Source organism: Felis catus, chromosome D1 (genome assembly GCF_018350175.1).
Source record: "Felis catus isolate Fca126 chromosome D1, F.catus_Fca126_mat1.0, whole genome shotgun sequence".
NCBI lineage: Eukaryota > Metazoa > Chordata > Mammalia > Carnivora > Felidae > Felis > Felis catus.
In genome coordinates, this window is record NC_058377.1 from 106,795,034 (window position 1) to 106,818,273 (window position 23,240).

General features: G+C 47.8%; 1 protein-coding gene across 10 annotated transcripts in view; it reads right to left on the reverse strand.

The window, feature by feature from the left end:
- The window catches only part of PLAAT3 (phospholipase A and acyltransferase 3), a 40,701-nt gene extending 19,090 nt beyond the window's left edge, over window positions 1-21,611 (reverse strand). For 2 of the 10 annotated variants that reach the window (XM_045039473.1, XM_045039471.1), the window contains exons 1-2: window positions 21,084-21,303; window positions 20,521-20,604 (exon numbers count right to left, since the gene is read on the reverse strand). Coding sequence is in view for 5 of the 10 variants with exons in the window: in XM_019812577.2 (XP_019668136.1) it covers window positions 16,719-16,787 (69 nt within the window). In the remaining 5 variants the exon portion in view is untranslated. Of the gene's footprint in view, window positions 1-16,718; window positions 17,200-20,520; window positions 20,605-20,987; window positions 21,304-21,445 lie in introns of those variants that run through there. The other 8 variants (XM_045039475.1, XM_045039474.1, XM_019812578.2 and 5 more) reach the window with 8 other exon arrangements.
- Window positions 21,612-23,240: the final 1,629 nt, after the last annotated feature.

Here is a 23,240-nt window from a genome sequence, read left to right on the forward strand (position 1 = left end):
TGTGTCTCCCTCTCTCTCTGCCCCTCCCCCGTTCATGCTCTGTCTCTCTCTGTCCCAAAAATAAATAAAAACGTTGAGAAAAAAAAATTTTTTTTAAAAAGAATGCAACTCAGAACAGCCAGATGGCAGAGACGCGCCGCACCCGGAAGGCATGTGGGACGCACACAGCTGTCCGGGGTGCCACCCTCCCAGCACCTCCCTGTGTTCACCAACCCAGAAGCTCTCCGAACCCCTTAGGTTAGGGTCCTCACGGAGGCTGCGTTAGTTACACAGGCATGATTGATTCATTCATGGGTCCTTAGCGATGATCGCGCCCTCCAGCCTCTCTCCCCTCCCAGGAGGTTGGAGGTGGGGCTGAAATTTCCAGCCCTCTAATCAGGTCAGTTCCTCCAGCTCTGAACTCTCATCACCTCATGAGCAGAAACTCCAGTGCGGGTGGAAGGGGCTTGTTAAGAATAATGAAAGATTCTCCTCTCTCTCCTGTCAGTCAGGAAATTACAAGGGTTTTAGAAGCCTCGTGCCAGGAATTGGGGACAAAAACCCAAAATTATACTTCTTACTGCCTCACAAGGAGTGCACGCAGGGGTGAGTGGGTGCGTGTGTGCCAGGGAAATGCCACTGGGAGCCCTGCCCTGCTGGGGCGCATGGGGCAGAGCCGGAGAAAACTTCAGAGAGGTTCGAGATCACTTGCCTTAGCATTATTGAGGGACCAGCAACAGACCCTATGCTAAGTGCTGGGGGTGGGAGCATTCGATTTGGACCAGAATCAGGGGTGACAAGCTTCTCTGGTCCAAGCCAATCTTAAATATCTTTAATGAGCAAGGAAAATCCCTTTAGGCTTCAGCGAGTGAAGGATCTGGGGGGGGTGGGGGAGCCTCTGGCCTGCTTGCCCTTGGTGGGCAGACCCACGGGGGCTCGCCCACATTCCACCGCCAAGCTCCACGGACCTGACAGAGATTTCATCAAGGATGCGATGGGGAGGACTCACCCTTGCATGGCCTCCCTGGGGATAAAAACAAAGGTTAGTGGGACTAGCCAATCACAACTCCACAAGGCCTACAAAGCAAGGTCAATGGCAAGTTCATTTCTATTTATACAAACATTAAAACTGCAAAGAACTATTACATATGACAGGAAAAAAATCTTTTCACAGAAACATTATGGATAAATCATGTTCTCTTCTGCAGTGATTGTAAATAGTCTGCCAAAAAGAAGGCTCCCCGACCTTACTGGGAACCGACTTCAGAACAATGGACAATGGTTGCGATTTATGAATCCCACTTGTTTTCCAGAATAGAAGAAAAAAAAATGTATTGTGTATGGTTTGGTGAGAGTTAGGGGGTCTTCAGAAATCCCCCAAAGGGAGTTTAGCTGGGGCTCCCCATGAATAAGCAAGGACATGAGGACAAGGCAGGGAGCCAGCCCTCAGGAAGCCCACCGACTACAACAGGAGACAGTTTGACCATCAGTAATAAGATGTCAGGCGATGAGCAGTTGGTGGGTGTGCAGACCCGAGGAGCTCACTGTGTTCCAGACAAATACCAGTGAAAGGAGGTCTACACATAGAAGGATGCCTGAAAAAAAAAAATTTTTATTGCAATGACAAAAATATCTACAAAGAAATTCAAACCTTATAACCGTAAACATCAAAAGGTAACAGAGCGGCAAAAGCCTGGTGCTCAGTAAAGGAAGCCATACCCAAAAAGCAGTGCAATGTATTAGCCCACGTATGTCTCGTTCCAGAAAAGCCGTCACTATAGGAGAGAAAAACGATCCGTGATTGCCAGGGGCCAGGAGTGGGGAGAGGAGTGGACAACAAAGGGGCAGGAGGGAGGAACAAACTTTCCGTAATGTTCCGTATCGGATGGTGGTGACAGCTATGCAGTCATGTGTGTTGGTGAAAACTCATAGAAATGAACGCTAAAGGGGCGCCTGGCCGGCTCAGTTGTGGAGGGAGCGGCTCTTGATTCAGGGTTGTGAGTTCAAGCCCCACGTTGGGTGGAGAGATTGCTAAAACAAATAAACTTTTTTTAAAACTAGAACTATTAGGGGTGCCTGGGTGGCTCAGTCAGTTAAGCGGCCGATGTCAGCTCAGGTCATGATCTCGCAGTCTGTGAGTTTGAGCCCCGGGTCGGGCTGTGTGCTGAGAGCTCAGAGCCTGGAGCCTGCTTCGGATTCTGTGTCTCCCTCTCTCTCTGCCCCCTCCCTGCTTGCTCTCTGTCTCTGTTTCTCTCTCTCTCTCTCTCTCTCTCAAAAATAATAAACATTAAAAACATGTATTAAAAAAACTAAAATTATTAAAGAAAAGAAAGGGGACCCCTGAGTGGCTCAGTTGTTAAGAATCTGACTTTGTGACACAAGAACAGACACTCAGATCAATGGAACAGAATAGAGAACCCAGAAGTGGACCCACAAATGTATGGCCAACTAATCTTTGACAAAGCAGGAAAGAATGGAATAAAGACAGTCTCTTCAGCAAGCGGTGCTGGGAAAACTGGACAGCGACGTGCAGAAAAATGAACCTGGACCACTTTCTAACACCAGACACAAAAATAAACTCAAAATGGATGAAAGGCCTCAATGTAAGACAGGAAGCCATCCAAATCCTCGAGGAGAAAGCAGGCAAAACTCTTTGACCTTGGCCACAGCAACTTCTAACTCAACACGTCTCCGGAGACAAGGGAAATAAAAGCAAAAATGAACTACTGGGACCTCATCCAAATAAAAAGCTTCTGGGGGCGCCTGGGTGGCGCAGTCGGTTAAGCGTCCGACTTCAGCCAGGTCACGATCTCGCAGTCCGTGAGTTCGAGCCCCGCGTCGGGCTCTGGGCTGATGGCTCAGAGCCTGGAGCCTCTTTCCGATTCTGTGTCTCCCTCTCTCTCTGCCCCTCCCCCGTTCATGCTCTGTCTCTCTCTGTCCCAAAAATAAATAAACGTTGAAAAAAAAAAACAAATAAAAAGCTTCTGTACAGCGAAGGAAACACTCAGCAAAACTAAAAGGCAACTGACAGAATGGGAGAAGATATTTGCAAATGACATATCAGATACAGGGTTAGTATCCAAAATCTACAAAGAACTTCTCAAACAACACCCAAAAAACAAATAATCCAGTGAAGAAACGGGCAAAAGACATGAATAGACACTTTGCCAAAGAAGACATCCAGATGGCCAACCAACACATGAAAAAATGCTCCACATCGCTCATCATCAGGGAAATACAAATCAAAACCACAACGAAATACCACCTCACACCTGTTAGAATGGCTAACATTAACAACTCAGGCAACAACAGATGTTGGTGAGGATGTAGAGGAAGAGGATCTCTTTTGCACTGTTGGTGCGAATAAAAGCTGGTGCAGCCACTCTGAAAAACAGTATCATTTTCTAAAAATAGAACTACCCTACGACCCAGCAATTGCACTACAAGGGATACAGGTGTGCTGTTTCAAAGGGACACGTGCACCCCAATGTTTATAGCAGCACGCTCAACAATAGCCAAAGTATGGAAAGAGCCCAAATGTCCATCGATGGATGAATGGATAAAGAAGATGTGGTGTATATATACAATGGAGTATTACTCGGCAGTCAAAAAGAATGAAATCTTGCCATTTGCAACTATGTGGATGGAACTGGAGGGTATTCCGCTAAGCGAAATTAGTCAAAGAAAGACAAATATCATATGACTTCACTCATATGAGGAATTTAAGATACAAAACAGATGAGCATAAGGGAAGGGAAGCAAAAATAATTTAAAAACAGGGAGGAGGACAAAACAGAAGAGACTCATAAATATGGAGAACAAACCGAGGGTTATTGGAGGGGTGGTGGGAGGGGGGATGGACTAAATGGGTCAGGGGCATTAAGGAATCTACTCCTGAAATCATTGTTGCACTATATGCTAACTAATTTGGATGTAAATTTTAAAAAATAAAAAATAAAATTAAAAAAAAAATAAATTGCAAATACTTTCTAAATCAAAAAAAAAAAAAAAAAAGAATCTGACTTTGGCTCAGGTCATGATCTCACAGTTCGTGAGTTCAAGTCTTACATCAAGCCCTGCTTTGGGTGAACACAAGCCCCACTTCAGGTAAAACATGAGCTCTGGGTGAGCCCCACTTCTCTCTCTCTCTCTCTCTCTCTCTCTCTCTCTCTCTCTCTCTCTCTCTGTCTTTATGCCCCTTAGGGGATTCTTTCTCTCTCTCTGCCCCTCGTTCACTTGTGCCCTGTCTCTAAATAAATGAATAAATAAGAATTTTAAAAGAGAGGAATGCTAAAAAGGATCAATTAGACCTCAATTTTTAAAACAGATTTTATTTTTTTTAATGTTTATTTATTTATTTTTGAGAGAGAAAGCACGAGCAGAGGAGAGGGGAAGAAGGCAGCAAGAAAGGAAGAGAGAGAATCCCAAGTAGGCTCCAAGCTGTCAGCACAGAGCCTGATGCAGGGCTCAAACCCACAAATCATGAGATCACGACTTGAGCCAAAATCAAGAGCCAGCAGCTTAACCAACTGAGCCACCCAGGCGTCCCTAAACACAAAATTTTTTAAATGAATAAAAAAATTAATGTTAATGGATGTCTAAAGTTTGAAGGAAAAAAGTTTTGATTTTTTAAAATCTGCAATCATGGGGCACCTGGGTAGCTCAGTCGGTTAAGCATCCGGCTTCGGCTCAGGTCATGATCTCACAGTTCGTGAGTTCAAGCCTCGCGTCGGGCTCCGGGCTGACAGCTCGGAGCCTGGAGCCTGCTTTGGATTCTGTCTCCCTCTCTCTTTGTTCCTCCCCCCACTTGCATTCTGTCTCTCTCTCTCTCTCTCTCTCTCTCTCTCAAAATAAATAAATAAATAAATAAATAAATAAATAAATAAATAAGCATTAAAATACACAAGCAAATTGCCTGCCCCTTGTAGGAGCAGATGGTACCTATTTCCAAATGTGCACAAGGCCAATACATAATAGCACCCAAGGACACTTCTTTTTAAAAATGAAGTGAAAGGTGGCGGACTCACCTGTGGAGCCCTGTGCACCAGTTTCTAACTAGTGCAAAGACTCGGTGTTCACATGGCAACAAGGATGATCTTTTAGATACAGAGCTAAGTGGAAAAATGAGAATAGCTCTGCAACCCAACACCGCTTATATAGATTAAAGATACACACACGCAAACTAATGATATGCATCTTAGAAGAACCATACCCGCAAAGATCGTTTTAAAAAACCAACAAGAAGGTGCCTGGGTGGCTCAGTCGGTTAAGCGTCTGACTCTTGGTTTCAGCTCAGGTCATGATCCCCACGGTTCATGGGTTCAAGCCCCACATAGGGCTCTGCACTGACAGCACGGAGCCTGCTTGGAATTTTCTCTCTCCTTCTCTCTCACTCTGCCCCTCCCCTGCTCGTTCTCTCTCTCTCTCTCTCTCTCTCTCAAAACAAATAAATAAATATTTTTTTAATAAAATAAAAAATAAAAAACCAACAAAAACAAGAACAGAATCATGTGGACTAAGGAACACACATTAAATACATCAGGATCCCAGCCGTTGGAAAGGGATGAGGATATAAGGGAACCCAAAGAAACCAAAACAAAAAAATCCACAAGAGAAGGGCGGGGTTGGGGGGGGGGTGTCTTACAGGGACCAGCCAGGACAGGATGCCATGAACTAAGAATATGAATGACTTCACCCTCTGTCATAAAATCTAACTAGAGAAACAATAACTTGATGAAACACACAAGCCAACTGAGCTGAATCCAAGTTAAGAACTCAAGGAATCATGTTATAAAATCAGATGTATGCGCACAACAATCCCAGTGCCAAATTTGTGCCTGTGCTTATTTTTGTATGCAAGCTAAGAATGTTTTTTTAAGTGGTTGGGGGAAAAGTCAAAAGAAGAATGATGTTCTGTGACACATGAAACTGCATGAAATTCAAACTTCAGGGTCCATAAAATTGTTTTGGCACACAGCCACACCCACTCATTTACATATTGTCTGGGGTTGCTTTCTCTCTACGGTAGATGAGTTGAGGGGTTGCAACGGAGACCCCATGATCTGCCAACCGTAAAATCGTCACTATCTGAGCTTTACAGAAAAAGTTTGCCAACTCCTGTTATAAAAGGATGGGTAGTGAGGTAGCTGGGTGGCTCAGTCAGTTGAGTGCCCAACTCTTGGTTTCTGCTCAGGTCATGATCCCGTGGCTTTGTGGGCTCCAGCCCCACATCGGGCTCTGTGCTAGCAGTGTGGAGCCCGCTTGGGATTCTCTCTCTCCCTCTCCCTCTCCCTCTCTCTCTGCCCCTCCCCCACTGGTGCTGTCTCTGTCTCTCTCAAATCAAATAAATAAACTTAAAAAAAAAGGATCGGTAGTGATGTCTCCCTCACTCAGCTTGATCCACATTCTGGGGGATCTGTTTGTCAGCTGGTTCTTCCTCCAGGAACAAGTGGCCAACAGGGAGCATCAGGAAGAGAGCTACCTCGGGGCGCCTGGGTGGTTCAGTCGGTTGAGCATCCGACTTCGGTTCAGGTCACGATCTCGCGGTTTTTGAGTTTAAGCCCCGCATCGGGCTCTGTGCTAACAGCTCGGGAGCCTGGAGCCTGCTTCGGATTCTGTGTCTCCCTCTCTCTCTGCCCCTCCCCCACTCACGATCTCTTTTTCTTTCTCCCTCTCTCTCTTTCTCTCTCTCAAAAAATAACCATCTAAAAATTTTTTTTCTTTTGAAAAGCAAGAGAGCTACCTCTCCAGGGCTGGACTCCTGGGATTCCCCAGCACGCACGGTAACCAGGGTTCTACTGCACAACGCAGGCGGAAACAATGGCAAAGCTGAGACTCTGTGCCCATGGGATTTCAGAACAAAAAGTCTTTATCCTTCCCACAAAAACAGAGTTACAAAGAGCTGCATAACAGCCATTTTCCTTAGCAAGCAAACCGAGGAACAATTTCTGGCCTCCGAAATTATCGGAAAAACAACCTACATAATCATCAACAAGAACCAATTAGATAAATTATCCTGCATCCACCTGGCCATGTGCACATACAGCCATTGTAGAAAACAAGGTAGATTTATATGAGCTGACGTGGAACTAATTGTAAAAGTATGTTGAAGACATGATTATCCCATTTTTTCCCTAAAATACATTTTTGTATATTTATAAGCAAAATGCACTGTATATACTATGCATGATCTGGGAAAAACAGACCAAATTGTTGTATATTATTTACAGTGGGGGATGGGCTTCAGAGACTTTCAACATTTTTTAAATGTTCTTTATTTATTTTGAGAGAGATGGGGGGCGGGGAGGGAGAATATGAGTGGGGGAGGGGCAAAGAGAGGGAGAGAGAGAGAATCCCAAGCAGCCTCCATGCCATCAGCGCAGAGCTCGACGCAAGACTCAATGTCACAAACCCGGAGAGCATGACCTGAGCTGAAATCGAGAGTCAGATGCTTAGCCAACTGAGTCACCCAGGTGCCCCTGAGTTACTTGTATAATAAAAACTTTTCAAGATTTTTAGATGGGGGGAAAAAATCCCTCATGTTGATGAGCTTGCAGTTTTTAATTGGAAAAGGTGGCTATTATCTGTCACCAAAATCCTTTGAAATCATCTCCCATCTGGAACCTGTAAATATGACCATGTTAATGATGCTTAAAAATCAGTAACGCTTCAATATAAGATATAAAAACATAAATTTTAGGGGTGCCTGGGTGGCGCAGTCGGTTAAGCGTCCAACTTCAGCCAGGTCACGATCTCGCAGTCCGTGAGTTCGAGCCCCGCGTCGGGCTCTGGGCTGATGGCTCAGAGCCTGGAGCCTGTTTCCGATTCTGTGTCCCCCTCTCTCTCTGCCCCTCCCCCGTTCGTGCTCTGTCTCTCTCTGTCCCAAAAATAAATAAACGAAAAAAAAAAATTAAAAAAAAAAAACATAAATTTTAAACTAATATTGAGGGATAGGTATCATCTTAGAATCAAGACCCACTAGGGATAAAAGCCAAAGAAAAAGGCACAAAGGAAAAGATAAAAAGGTTTTTAAACGTTTTAAAAATGTTAAAGGTCTTATTATTAAAAGTTTCTAGGGGCGCCTGGGTGGCTCAGTCGGTTGAGCATCCAACTTCAGCTCAGGTCATGATCTCAACAGTTAGTGGGTTCAAGCCCTGCGTCGGACTCTGTGCCGACAGCTCAGAGCCTGGAGCCTGCTTGGGATTCTGTGTCTCCCTCTCTCTCTGCCCCTCCCCTGCTCACACTGTGTGTGTGTGTGTGTGTGTGTGTGTGTGTGTGTGTGTGTGTGTGTGTGTCTGTGTCTCAAAAATAAATAAACATTAAAAAAAATTTTTTTTAAGTTTCTATCACTGCCTGCTATGTTCAGACTCCCTTTTAAGGGAAAATGATTGCCCACAACCCCAGCTGCCCAGGCAAACAGATTTCATTCCATGTGACCACTGCCTCCCACATCAGCCAGCCGGACCCGAAGCAGGCATGGGCCCGAAAATTCCTCGCCCTATGATCCTCTGTGATAAGTGAAGCTGGTTGTCGCTTGCACTCTCCCTCTTGCTCTGACTCAAAGACCTGAACCAAGAAATGGAGGTGGGGGGAGGGGGATAGCTTTCTGGCAGTGGGGGCTAACACTGAAAAGTCATGATGTAGAGGAAGCAAGAGAGACTCCAGGGACCATGGGCCAAACCAAGGGTGAGAGGAGAGAATGTCAACTCTGGTCAAATGGAAGATGCTTTGACAAATCAAGAATGGCTAGTGCGTCATGTGCATGGGGACGTACTAACTCCAGCAGCCGAGGTGCCTGCGACGACCTTGATCCTGAACTGCCTCCCAGCTCCCTGGGAGACCCAGCCTTATTATAGCTCAAGTTCTTAGATTTTCACGAGAATCCTCCTACCTCTCCACCTGTGTCCTTAAATTAAAAACTTCTTTACCTAAGCTGGCGTAAGTGGGCTGCTTGTTACTTCTAGCCAAAAGAGCGAGACCAGCACATTCTATGCATTGAAACAATACCACAAATGACCACGATCAGCTGGAAGAAAATGACAGAAAAACAGATAAATATCTTTAATATATAAAGAGCTTTTACGAACCAATAAAAAAGATTTAAATATCAAACTAGGAAAAAACGGACAAAGAGCATGATAAAGAATTTAAAAGGGAGATATACATATTACCATTAACACAAACACATTCTAGTATCACTATCTCACGAGTAGTCAAATAAATGTAAACTAAAAACTGGCTTTGGGGGGAATTAAAATATTGATATTATGTTTTTATTATTATTTTTAATGTTTATGTGTTTTTAAGAGAGACAGAGTGTGAGTGGGGGTGGAACAGAGGGAGACACAGAATCTGAAGCAGGCTCCAGGCTCTGAGCTGTCAGCACACAGTCCGATGCAGGGCTTAAACTCACAAACCATGATATCATGACCTGAGCCAAAGTCAGATGTTCAACCGACTGAGCTACCCAGGTGCCCCTAAAATACTAATATTAAATATAAGAAAAAATACAAGTAAACACATACCCTCATTCGCTGCTGATGGGAATAAAAATTAGTGCAACTTTTCTGAAGGGTAATTTGGCAATTTGTATCACTAACCTTAAAAATATTCATACTCTTTGACCCAGTTTCTATTTAGAGACCAGATCTTAAGCAAATCATCTGAAATATCCACAAAAGATGTCCATTCCAAAGTTACATCTAATGACAAAACATTGGATATGTAAAAATCCTACATAAAGAGATTCTTTAATTCTTGCCATATTTATATACGAGGATACTACATGTTATGTTGTAAAGATTTATTTTAAAAGAATACTTAATGCGCCTGGGTGGCTTAGTCAGTTAAGAATGTGACTTTGGCTCAGGTCATGATCTCACAGTTCGTGAGTTCGAGCCCCACCTCAGGCTCTGTGCTGACAGCTCAGAGCCTGGAGCCTGCTTGGGATTCTGTGTCTCCCTCTCTCTCTGCCCCTTCCCTGCTCATGCTCTGTCTGTCTGTCTCTCTCAAAAATAAGTAAACATTTAAAAATTTTTTAAAAAGAATACTTAATGACAAGAAATGCCCTTTCATATTAATGAAAAGCCTTATACAAAATAGTATATACTTTTTTTTATATATATATTTTTTTTTTAATTTTTTTTTCAACGTTTATTTATTTTTGCGACAGAGAGAGACAGAGCATGAACGGGGGAGGGGCAGAGAGAGAGGGAGACACAGAATCGGAAACAGGCTCCAGGCTCTGAGCCATCAGCCCAGAGCCTGACGCGGGGCTCAAACTCCCGGACCGCGAGATGGTGACCTGGCTGAAGTCGGACGCTTAACCGACCGCCACCCAGGCGCCCCAAAATAGTATATACTTTTAAACTTAGTTTAAAAAAGAAAACAATGGAGAAAATCTGGAAATATGCCAAAATGTGAACAGTATTTATTACTAGGCAGTGAAGTTGGGGGTATTAATTTTCTTTTTAATTCTCTTCTAGTTTTCCAAAATGTTCAAATACGCATATATTCATTTTAGGATCAGAAAAAAAAAAAAAAAACAAGTCTTGACAAACATCAGTGTGTTCAACTTTGGGTAATGCGTACAATTACTATTATGTAACAAAATAAATACACATGGAAATAGACAAGAAAGATAAATACCAACATCTCAGAGATTCCCTCTGGGTGCAGGGGCGATGTGTGGTTACTGGGATTATTCTCCTCCTTCCATTTTTCGGTATTTTCTAGCTTTCCCACAAATCGCATTTTTAAGTTCATAGCATGCTTCCCAACATTTTACGATGCAAAATTTTCAAAGAGACAATCTGAATTTTCAAACATTCAAAATTGACAGAATTTTGTAGTGAACATCTGTGTTCCCACCACCTAGATTCTACGATTCTGGTACTGTATTTGCTTTATCACAATTATGTGCACCTACTCATCCCACCTGCAGAGTATCTTTAAACTCTTCCTTTAAACTTAAATGGAGGTCGGGGTGCCTGGGTGGCTCAGTTGGTTGAGCGTCTGACTTCGGTTCAGGTCATGATCTCATGGCTCATGAGTTCGAGCCCCCCATCAGGCTCTGTGCTGTCAGCTCGGAGCCTGGAGCCTGCTTCGGATTCTGTCTCCCTCTCTCTCTGCCCTTCCCTGGCTCAATCTCTCTCTCTCTCAAAACTAATAAATAAACTTTTAAAAATTTTTTTTAAAAACTTAAATGGAGGTGTGTGGGTGGCTCAATTGACTGAGTGTCCGACATCAGCTCAAGCCATGATCTCAATGGTTCGTGAGTTCAAGCCCCGCGTGGGGCCGTCTGCTGTCGGCACCCAGCCTGCCTCGGATCTTCTGTCCTCCCTCGCTCTCTGCCCCCACCTCTCAAAAATAAATAAACATCAAAAAAGTTTTTTTAACTTAAGTGATCAGTGTTCTCAGAGAAGCAGAGGTGAAGCGCCGAGGGAGTCCCGGGCAAGGCAAACAGCAACATCGCCATGTGTGATGTGCTCTAACTGTGCTCTAGAACTCGCTGGGTTCCTGACTCTGAGCCTGCAGCCTTTATCCCCAGCTGTGGTTCTGAGACTAGAGCGAGCACACAAATTGCAGGAGAGGGGGCTGCTGGCATGCATGTGGAATCACCTTGCATTTAGAACAGATCCCCTCTCCCACCCTAGGGCAATGGCGTCAGTGGCCAAGGACCTCCCTCGAGAATCCCTTCACCTTGGGGATGCCCGCCTCTGCCTGGGAGGATCAAGGAACTCATTTATTTGCTCCTTTCACTCAACAGATGCTCAGAGTGCTAGGCGCCAGGCGCCAACCTAGGCACCTGGGCTGTGTCTGTGAACAAAGCAAAGATTCCTGGTGTCATGAGCTTTTGTTCGTGGGGGAGAGACAGCATTTTTTTTTAAACCTTAGTAAATAAGTAAATCACCTAGAATATTAGAAGAAATACCAAATAAAAACAAAAAGAAAGAAAAGGTAAAGCAGGGTTAAAGGGGCTGGAGGCTGGAGGGGGACGGGAAGGGGTCAGGGAAGGCGGACAGCAGGGCCTGCAGATATCTGGGACATCCAGGCAGAGGTCACAGCCTGAGCAAAAGTCCCAAGTAGGAGCATGTTTGACGAACAGCCCAGGAGGCCAGTATGGCTGGAGAGAAGGAGGCGAAGGAGCAGAGGGTTTTGAATGAAGGATGGAGAAAGGTGTAGACGGCTCAGAGAAGACGGGGCGGTGGGGAAAAGAAGCAACAGGTTTCTGGATTTCTGTGATGGTTGAACCAACGGGATTTGCTGATGGAGTGAGGTCGGGTGTGAAGGAAAGTGGAGTCAAAGATAACTGGGGTTTGGGGGTGCCCGGGGGGCTCCGTCGGTTGAGCGTCCGACCCTCGATCTCGGCGCAGGTCACGATCTCACGGTTCATGAGATCAAGCCCCAGGTCGGACTCTGTGCTGACAGCATGGAGCCTGCTTGGGATTCTCTCTCTCTCCCTCTCTCTCTCTCTCTGCCCCTCCTCCACTTGCACTCTCTTTCTCTCTCTCAAAATAAATAAATAAACATTAAGAAAAAAAAGAAAAAGATAACCAGGGTTTCTGGCCAGAGCAAGTGGGAGGCAGAATGAATAGGCTTTTGGACAGGTCAGCCGCTCGGGGCAGGGGGTTGAGCCACTCCCAGGTAGCCACACGGAGAGGCCAGGGAGGCAGCTGAACCCACGAGTCTGGAGGTCAAGAGAGTGCTCTAGGGAGAGGGTCACTGGTGACCTTTATGAGCACAGCTCCTATCAGAGGTGGAGGCAGAAGCCTGACTGAATGGGTGTCAGCGAGGAGGGGGAGGGGAGCTGCAGAAGAAACTAGAAAAGGCAGCACCTGAGATTTTTGTTGAGGTCCTGAAAGGTGAGAGGGGCAGAATTCAAACCCGAAGCCTACGCTCAACCCTCACACCCTCCTGAAGCCACAGAAGGTGGCGGGGGAGGAAGTCGCCTTCAAGGAGACAATGGACACAGGTACGCAGGGGTGCGGGGCGGACTGGAGCAGAAGCATAGCTGTGAGGGCATCACAGGGGCATTTTTTTAAAGCTTCCAGGTGGTCCTCCTGTGCAGCCCAGAGTGAGAACCAGAGGGGAAAGAGCAGTGACACAGAAGGTCAGGCTGAGATGGGCACAAATCTCATTTGGCAGGTGGGGGGGACGGAGGCAAAGGGAGATGAGGTCATTTACCCAGGGTCGGCCTGAAAGGGGCAAAGGGAGAACTAGAAGCCCCTCCTCTTCCACCACCGCAGGGAGAAAGGAAACGGCCCAGCCCTCCCATAGACAACTCCATCTACGATCGTGGCCCCTGCGTAACAATCCACATTCACCCCCCAGCTCTGCTCCAGGGTGAGACCCTCAGCTGAGGGCACCAGACAGGGCCAGAGACCACAGCGACCGCCCCTCCAGAAGAATTTTCAACCCAACAGGTGAAACAAAACAAAAAGAATGCTTCTCTTCAATTCAAGGCCGCCACGGAAGGGCTCCATTCCACACACATCCGGCCCCATGAAGCCATTTTGCTCTTTTAAGTTTATTTATTTTTGAGTGAGATAGAGACAGTGCAAGCTGGGGAGGGGCAGAGAGAGAGAGGGAGAGAGAGAATCCCAAGCGGGCTCCACACTGTCAGCATGGAGCCCGACGCGGGGCTCGAACTCACGAAACCCTGAGATCACGACCTGAGCCGAAACCAGGAGTCAGATGCTTTAACCGACGGAGCCACCCAGGTGCCCCTGCCATTTTGGGTTTTTTTAATGAAGTATTTCAGGTGTACAAAAACTACGGAAAGTAGGCTCCTGAGCGTCGTGACTCCTGAGCATGTTTAAATCAGGACGGATTTCATTTTCAGAAAAAGCACACTGACTATACGGCCTCGGAGCTCCAGAGCCAGACAGCCTCGGTTCAGATTTGGGCTCCACTACTTACTAACTGGATAGCCTTGGACAAGTGACCCAACTTCTCCTAGCCTCAGTTTCCCCAGCCGTAAGTTGGGTGTCACTGTAGCCCTTGATTCATGGGGCCGTCCCGAGGATCAAATATGTCAATACCTACAGAACGCTCAGCAAATACCGCCTGGCACATAGGATGGAAGACCTTCTGTAAACAGCAGGGTTTACAGCCACTGTTCCTGGGTGTGTTCTTATTATTTTTTTGACTTGGAAAGTTCCCAGCTCCAGGACCAGCTGGAGAGGCTGTGGAGGTTGTGAAACGCAGCCCGAGAACAGGCTGTCCTTGTTCCCAAAACCACGTGCTGCGTGCGGCGAATGTGGAAATCCCAGCCTCAGCCCCTGCATTTCTGATGCTCTGGGAGAAATGCCTAGAAGTTAGTAATAACAAGAATGACTGAAGTCCAGCATGGGTGCTGGGAAGGGACTTCCCAGCAAAGAGTTGGGAGTTTGGTACCAAGGCTTTAGGAAGAAAAGAAACCTGCGAGGGCCTGGGCGTCAACCCCGTCTGTCCAAGGCTGCGTTTTCAGAAGCAGAAACCACCACCCAAGACTCAGCCCCTCCCTGCTCTGCTGCTCTGTGAGTTTCAGGAATCACTCAACCTCTCTGAGCTTCTCTGGTACAATGGGGCCATACGGGCCCATCCAGCAGAGTTTGTGCGAGGAATACATGAGATCATGGGGCAAAAGCTGTAAAACCACGTGTACCCGTGAGAGGGTTGAGATCCTGCGTCCCCCAGCCTCAGGCCCAGAGAGAAGGTGGAGGACGGGTTGGGCTGACACATCACCTCCTCCCTTGCCAGTGGCTCCAAGGGACACCAGGTCCCGCCCCCGCAGCCCAAAGGTGTCTGAGAAAAAGGAAGCAAAACTTATCTGCCTTCCCCGGCTCTTGATCTCCTGGCTTGAGGCCCACACTATGACAGAGTCCAGCCTCCCCCCACGTGAATCAGGACTGCCTCCTAACTCATCTGGAAACCACCACCACCCCCACCGAGCACCACTCGGCACACAAGTTACCTGGAATTCTTAACAGCAGCCCGATTTTACAGATCGGGAAATGGCTCAGAGATGGGAAGTAACCTGCCCAGGGTCTCAGAGCTCCCCAAGAAACACTGCCAGGACTTTCTGAATCCAAGGGCCAAATTCTCCCCAGTATACCAAGTAGTTCACACGAAGGTACCGACTTCCGATAACACCCCCCCACCCCCACCCCTCGGCGAGCTGGGCCTCTACCTCCATGTTCTCTAGGCCTGCAGTACCCTTGGCTATTCACTGGCACAGCCCCATTCACCCCTCCAGATGGGCTCAGCACATCCACCTCCGTGCCTGCCCTGCTACCCCACCAAACAATGTAACTGCTGCTTCCGCAGGCCACAGCCCTGTTTATCCGGGGACTAGAATTGTTGAGCTGAGCCCACGGGAAGGAGGGATGGGGTTCCGATGCCCAGCACACCTGCTAGAGCCCACAGCCGGCCTGGAGCCTACAGTGTTCTCAGCAGAGGGTCATGACCTCGATGAATGCGCTCCTTAAGCTCCTCCCAGTTGCGGCCCCTCCAGGGTGCGGATGAATCCGTGCAGGGCCTGGCGCAGAGACCTGCTAGAACGTCAGGCAAACTTAGAGGGTCTTAAAAGTTGTCGAGAAGGGAGTCTAGAATCGAGATCAGAGTTAAGCCCATCAATTTCCTCCTACTGAGAGCAGGGACTGGACTCAGGTCCCATCAACCCTGACCTTGAAATAGAATATTCCTGCCTCCATCGGGGGGGGGGGAGCCACAATTCTTGCCTCTTGAATAGTCTACCTTGCAGGAATTCAGAGAGAGGATGTTCTCTTGAACCGAGGATGTTTACTACCAAGACCGGCTTAGACCAGACCAAACCAGTCTGCACCCCAAGAAGGACCCCAGGGCTGAACTTCCCCCGACTTTTCCTCTCATGAGAATACTAAAAATCACACCCAGGGGGTGGAGATTTAACATGCTAATTAGACCTACTACACACAACAGAAGCATGACCTTTAAGTGCCTAGGTGCTAATAAATCCCTCCCGCACACATCCTTCCCCCCCCCACCTAAGTTTCTTTTTTTCCTTTTCTTTAAGTTTATTTTGAGAGACAGAGCAGGGAAGGGTAGAGAGAGAGAGGAAGAAAGAGAGAATCCCAAGCAGGCTTCGCACTGTCAGCGTGGAGCCCGACGTGGGGCTGGAACTCACGAACTGTGAGATCATGACCTGAGCTGAAGTCAAGAGCCAGACATTCTAGGGGCGCCTGGGTGGCGCAGTCGGTTAAGCGTCCGACTTCAGCCAGGTCACGATCTCACGGTCTGTGAGTTCGAGCCCCGCGTCAGGCTCTGGGCTGATGGCTCAGAGCCTGGAGCCTGTTTCCGATTCTGTGTCTCCCTCTCTCTCTGCCCCTCCCCCGTTCATGCTCGGTCTCTCTCTGTCGCAAAAATAAATAAACGTTGAAAAAAAAATTTTTTTTTAAAAGAGCCAGGGGCGCCTGGGTGGCGCAGTCGGTTAAGCGTCCGACTTCAGCCAGGTCACGATCTCGCGGTCTGTGAGTTCGAGCCCCGCGTCGGGCTCTGGGCTGATGGCTCAGAGCCTGGAGCCTGCTTCCGATTCTGTCTCTCCCTCTCTCTCTGCCCCTCCCCCGTTCATGCTTTCTCTCTCTCTGTCCCAAAAATAAATAAAATTAAAAAAAAAAAAACATTAAAAAAAAAAAAAAAAAAGAGCCAGACATTCAACTGAATGAGCCAGCCACCCAGGCGCCCCCTCCCCCCCACCTAAGTTTCTTTGAAAAACTCACCCTGACCTCTCCTCGCCCAGTCAGCCTGCAGATCCTCTCCTTCGTGCTGCCTCCCTTGTGTCGGAGCATAAGCCCCAATAAAGCCTTTCCTGGAACTCTCTTTCAGCCTCTTACCAATTTCTATTGTTTCAAGAGTCCAAGGCCCCAGTTTGGTATCCAGATTATGGAGCCCCCGTTTCACTTTGGATTTTCACTTCTCCAGCAGCCAGCCAGAGATTTAAGGGATTTAAGGGCAGCATGGCTGGAGAAAAGCTCCTGGCCCACTCATTCTTCGCAGATTCGGAACACGGACGGGTTAGCGCTGGCACTGACCAGGAGGCATCACGGGCTGGACTAAAGAGAGAGAAACATTGGCCCGGACGGCAGACACGCGGCTCTCCGCGCCTCTGGGTCCGGGCACCCGCTTTAACAACAAATGACATCTGTCAAGCCCTGAGAGTCAGACAGCGGCACCCTCAAAGAGCAGGGAGGTAGGGGCTGTATTCCTTGTGATGAGAGACACAAAGGCAAGAAAAATGTAATTTGTTACATTTCCTTACAGCTTGCAGCCCACACTGATAGACCCCCGAAACACGCCGAGTGTGACCTTCCTCAAGGAACTCACGGCTGCCTTAGTGCCTTAATGTTTACGTTTGATTAAAGACTAACAGTAGGGGTGCCTGGGTGGCTGAGTCGGTTAAGCGTCTGACTTCGCCTCAGGTCACGGGTTCGAGCCCCGTGTTGGGCTCTACACTGACAGCCCAGACCCTGGAGCCTGCTTCTGATTCTGTGTCTCCTTCTCTCTGTCTGCCCCTCCCCTGCTTGCTCTCTGTCTCTCTTTCAAAAATAAATAAACATTAAACAAAATTTTAATAAAAAATAAAATTAAAAATTTTGCCTTCTACATGGAAATGCAACCAGTGATATAGTCTGCAGACACACAAACTCAACCATTGTTCTAGCAGTCAGTTCCAAATAGCTCAGAGCCGTACCGAGCTCACTTTCGACACCGTTTGTGTGCCAACTGTCCAGGTCCTACATTTTCCTGTGTTTAAACAGAAGACAAAAGAGACGGCTCTCTCAGCGCCAGAAGAAACTAAAAGAGAAATGGATCGTTTTCATCGAGAACTAGACTTATTCTTTTTTTTTTTTTAATTTTTTTTTCAATGTTTATTTATTTTTGGGACAGAGAGTGACAGAGCATGAACGGGGGAGGGGCAGAGAGAGAGGGAGACACAGAATCGGAAACGGGCTCCAGGCTCGGAGCCATCAGCCCAGAGCCCGACGCGGGGCTCGAACTCACGGACCGCGAGATCGTGACCTGGCTGAAGTCGGACGCTTAACCGACTGCGCCACCCAGGCGCCCCGAACTAGACTTATTCTAAAGCAATGGATTAAATAAGTGTCAGCATTCACTACCATTCAACCGTGTTCTCTGATTGTTCCAGAAGGAAAACTTGGGAGAATTTTGCCAAATGAGATAAAAACGTATGCTGAATTTTCTGGTGACGACGTTGTAGTAAAAATGTTTCACATACGGAGGTATTTAAAAGCAAGCAGATTGATTTTTTTTTTTAAGAGGCAGTATCGCGATTTCTGAATTTATTCTGAAATGTGCTTTTTATGAATCTCTGACACACTTGTCCTAATGTGTAAGACTTTTCCTATTTGTATATCTGTGGTTTCATGCGAGAGAAGCCTTTGACATTAAAATGAATAAAAAGTGCTCTTCAGTCGGCTGCGAGCAAAAATAAGACAAATCTAGCTCAACGGACTACTGAACATAAATATGCAGAGAAGATCAATTTTGACAGAGTCATGGACAACTTTCCAGAAGTAAAAATTCCAAAAGAGAAACTAATATTGCTATCATTCATGACTGTGACCAACCTACATGTAAGAGTAAGCTTTCTTTCAAAAATACACAAATGCAATTAAAAACCCTTCTTTTTAAAGATTTTATTTTTAAGCAATCTCTACGTCCAACATGAGGCTTGAACCCACAACCTCAAGATCAAGAGTTGCACGCTCCACCAACTGAACCAGGCACGTGCCCCGCAGTTAAAAACTCTTAATCCATTACTTTTCCCCCATTTTTCTTCATAACATTTTTCCTTATTTTTCATGTTTTTCCTCTTTCACTGGCATGATTTCATATGCGAAGCTCAATAAAAGAAAATTTTCACCGTTTCTTTTCTGAATATTGTTGCTAATAGTATTACTAATATTAGTAATATTTCCTGTTATTAGTAATCATTTCCTGATTATTATTGAAAATAGTGTTGTCAGATAAAGGAGAGGGATATTTAAATTGGCCACTCCAAGGGGCACCTGGGTGGCTTAGTTGGTTAAGTGTCTGACTCCTTGGGAATGCAAGCTGGTGCAGCCACTCTGGAAAACAGTATGGCGGTTCCTCAAAAAACTATAAATAGAACTACCCTATGACCCAGCAATGGCACTACTAGGCATTTATCCAAGGGATACAGGTGTGCTGTTTCAAAGGGACACGTGTACCCCCATGTTTACAGCAGCACGATCAACAATAGCCAAAGTATGGAAAGAGCCCAAATGTCCACCGATGGATGAATGGATAAAGAAGATGTGGTATATAGATACAATGGAGTATTACTCGGCAGTCAAAAAGAATGAAATCTTGCCATTTACAACCACGTGGATGGAACTAGAGGGTATTATGCTAAGTGAAATTAGAAAGAGAAAGACAAAAATCATATGACTTGACTCCTATGAGGACTTTAAGAGACAAAACAGATGAGCATAAGGGAAGGGACGCAAAAAGAATATAAAAACAGGGAGGGAAACAAAACATAAGAGACTCTTAAATATGGAGAACAAACTGAGGGTCGCTGGAGGGGTTGTGGGAGGGGGGATGGGCTAAATAGGTCAGGGGCATTAAGGAATCTACTCCTGAAATCATTGTTGCACTACATGCTAACTAATTTGGATGTAAATTTTAAAAAATAAAAAAGTGTCTGACTCTTGATCTCAAGCTCAGGACTTGATCTCAGAGTAGTGAGTTCAAGCCCCACGCTGGGTGTGGAGCCTACTTTAAAAAAGAAAATAGTGTTTCTCTGAAAAAATAAATGAATTAATAAAATGATCACTCCAGGCATCAAATATGCCAGGTACATACTGATGTTGGTCACTGTGGCATCTTTTTGTGGATTGAGATAATAATAATAGTGAATTTCAGTTGAGCACTTAATACGTGTGTGAAACACTACTCTGAGCACAGCCTTGTATTAAGTCATATAATCTTCACTTTAGGGGACAGAGTAAATTCGAAACAGGAAGTGCTCAGAACAGCACTTGGCACACATATGTCACAGCCAAGGGCTGGGTGGGAACACAATCCCAGGTGGGTCTACTTCAAAAGCTGGTGAATGGAAGCATTTGGTAAGCCCCTTTATGATTTCTGAACCATATCAGATTAGAAAAAGGAAAAGTGAAAGCCTGGAAATTGGGCAGGGCTGGTCACGGGGTGTGTCAGCTGAGACCAGAGGTCAGACCCAAGGCCAGGTGTTCTGGTCTCACTTGTGGAGCCAGTCACCCCTTGCTGCCTCCCTCCTCTGTAGGTCCTGCCTTCCCTGGGACTTGCTCCAGACAGGCGCCTGTGCAAGAAAAGCAAGCACGGAGACGACCAGGTGCTGGCTTACATACATCTGACACTTGATGGCCCGCGGCTCCTAAAGGTGTGGCCCCACGTCCTCCAGGATCCTTCCCATCAGTAATAACTCAGGCTCCAGGACCCTGAGTCCCCTCTGAAACACAGGCCCCGCCCCAGCCCACGCCGCCCCACACTTACGATGGACGCTCGCATCTTTTTTCCTGCCGTGGACCCTCAATTTCAGGCTGGAGTTCGGTTTATCTGCTGCGTAAAGGCCTGAGGCTGCGGGGAGCAGGGGTTCGTTATGTCATTAATGGGGAACAGCGCTCCCAGGACCCCAGGGTACGGAGGTGGGGGGGGGGGTGTCTGGCCAGGAGACCGTGCGTGGTTCTCCCCCGACTCTTCCGAGGGCCGCCACCTCGCTCCCTTCGAGTTCCTCGCCGGCTCCCTCCTTGCCCCTGCACTTGGCCGTGAACGGACGAACCCCTCGAAGGGTTGGGTCGGGGGAGGCTCACCCCCCCCGCCCCCCCCCCCCGAGAGGCGGCGGCGCAGCCCCGGGGGAGCGCGATCCGTGTCGCCTGCCCAGGGTGGCGCGCCCGGCCCGCAGGTGCCAGGGGGCGCCTCTGCCGACGGGCTGCTCCCTAACTTGCTTCTTCCCGCCTCACCCAACTTCTCCGCCTCGCACGCAGCGGTCCGGGACCCGGAGGGCCACCCCGAGCATCTCACCCTTCCTTAAGTCGGGGCAGGACCGCCCCACCCACCTCGAGGACTGGGAGGCAGCGCGGCCACCGAGGGATGAGCTCTAATGGCCGCAGAGGCCGGGCCAGCGTAAGGTCAGCCGGCTCCTCCCCGCGCGGCTGACTAATGAGAGCCGGCAGGGCTCCCGGCCCCGCGCCCCACACAGCCGGCCCGGCCCCTGGGGCAGACAGGCCAGGTTGCCGCCCGCTCCCCGCCGCCGCCGCCTCTCCCCACGCCCTCCTCCACCCAGAGGCGCTGCGGTTCCAGCGCCACCGCCTCCTCACCCCTTCCACCCGCGCGCTTCCGGCCGCCCCGTATTTGAGCCCGTCTTGTATTACACTCCACCTGCATACACAGCCCACGGGCGTGGAATCCGTTTACTTACCTCCTCCATTCGAGTGGACTCACGGCTTAAAACGACATTGAATTTGAAAGTCATTCGAAGGCAAAGGTCTAGCAGAATGAGAGCACTTTTGGGGGCGTCTGGGTGGCTCAGTCAGTTAAAGCCTCGGACTTTGACTCAGGTCATGATCTGGTGGTTCGAGGAGCTTGAGCCCCACATGGGGAGGAGTGGGGGGGGGGGGGGGGGGGCGGTGGTTCTGTGCTGACAGCTCAGAGCCTGGAGCCTGCTTCAGATTCTGCGTCTCCCTCTCTCCCCCCTCCCCCTCGCATTCTGTCTCTCTCTCAAAAATAAACATTAAAACTTTTTTAATAAAAAATAAAAAGAAAGCACTTTTAACTATTGGGTCTTAAGCCCTCAGCCCCCAAACACGGCACACAGCAGGCATTCCGTGAATGAATGAATGAATGAATGACCAGACACTGGCCCTTCCTGGCCCTGGGCTCTGACTGGGCTGTGACTCCCTAAGAGTAGAACCAACTGAATGAATGAATGAATGACCAGACACTGGCCCTTCCTGGCCCTGGGCTCTGACTGGGCTGTGACTCCCTAAGAGTAGAACCAACTCCTGTTCACCTCTCTTCCGGCCAGGGCCGGGCAAGTCCCTGAGCCTTGCAGTCAAGATGCTTGGGCCAATCCTGGCCCTGTCACCTGCTAGCTAGAGGGCCCAGGACACCCTTCCCTCTCTGAACCTCAGTGTATTCATCTCTTAAACGGAGTGAGGATGGTATCGGACAACATGCAAGTTAACATATAAAAATGCATTCCCCAAAGGGAGAGCAACAAACGAAATGATGCTTGTAAAGTGCTGAGCCTGTTGTGTGGCACGTGGTAAATCCTCATCAGGACACGCTGGCCGCTAACATGAGGAAAGGCACGTGCTCATCAACATCAGGGGTCACTCACTAGCTTCCCAACAGGTGAGTCAGAGGCGATGCAGATACATACCAGACCTTTATGGGCATTACAAACTGTAGTGCAGATGAAGCAGGTGACTGTCCAAACCCAGGGTGGAAAGGTTCAGTTTTGAGCCCACCAGACTGACTTCTGCTTCTCCTTACTCGCTTTCTACCAGAAATGTCACTACCCAGATGTCACTTTCCTTTCTCCTCCCACTGTGCTGTGCTAGGAAGAACAAAACAAAAAGCATATGGGGTGGGGGCGTGGGGGGGACCGAGGATGTCAGGAAAGTGGTTGGTACCTTCCACACGGCTCTCTAAAGAGGAGCTCCAGGGGCACCTGGGGGGCTCAGTGAGTTAAGCCCCCAACTCTCGGTTTTGGCTCAGGTCACACGATCTCACAGTTCGTGAGTTCGAGTCACACATTGGGCTCTGTGCTGGCAGTGTGGAGGCTGCTTGGGATTCTTTCTCTCTCTCCCCCCTCTCTCTCAAAATAAATAAACATTAAAAAAAAAATTTTAAGGAGCTCTGTAAGACAGACTGCAGGCTGAGAAGCTACCAAATGATGTCGGTCCATTGCCAGCAAGACTCTCCTTAAGCCCCATCCCAAGTCCATCACCACTGTATGGGTGGGAAGCCATGCCAGGATCAACACCAAAGCTCCTGGTCTTTCCTGCAACCACAGCCATGGAGATCCGTTCTTCTTGTGACAGGGGAGGAGTAGTATTAACTAATTAATTATTTGCAACGTCCCCATTCTCCTCCTTCTAAGGAGGGGGTGGGCTACTCCAGGAGAATCCACCGTTTTGCTCTCTGAGAAAGTAGGAGAAAATGGCTCAGGCTTACGCTGAAGGCATGACACCGTGCGGGGATTCCGAGCA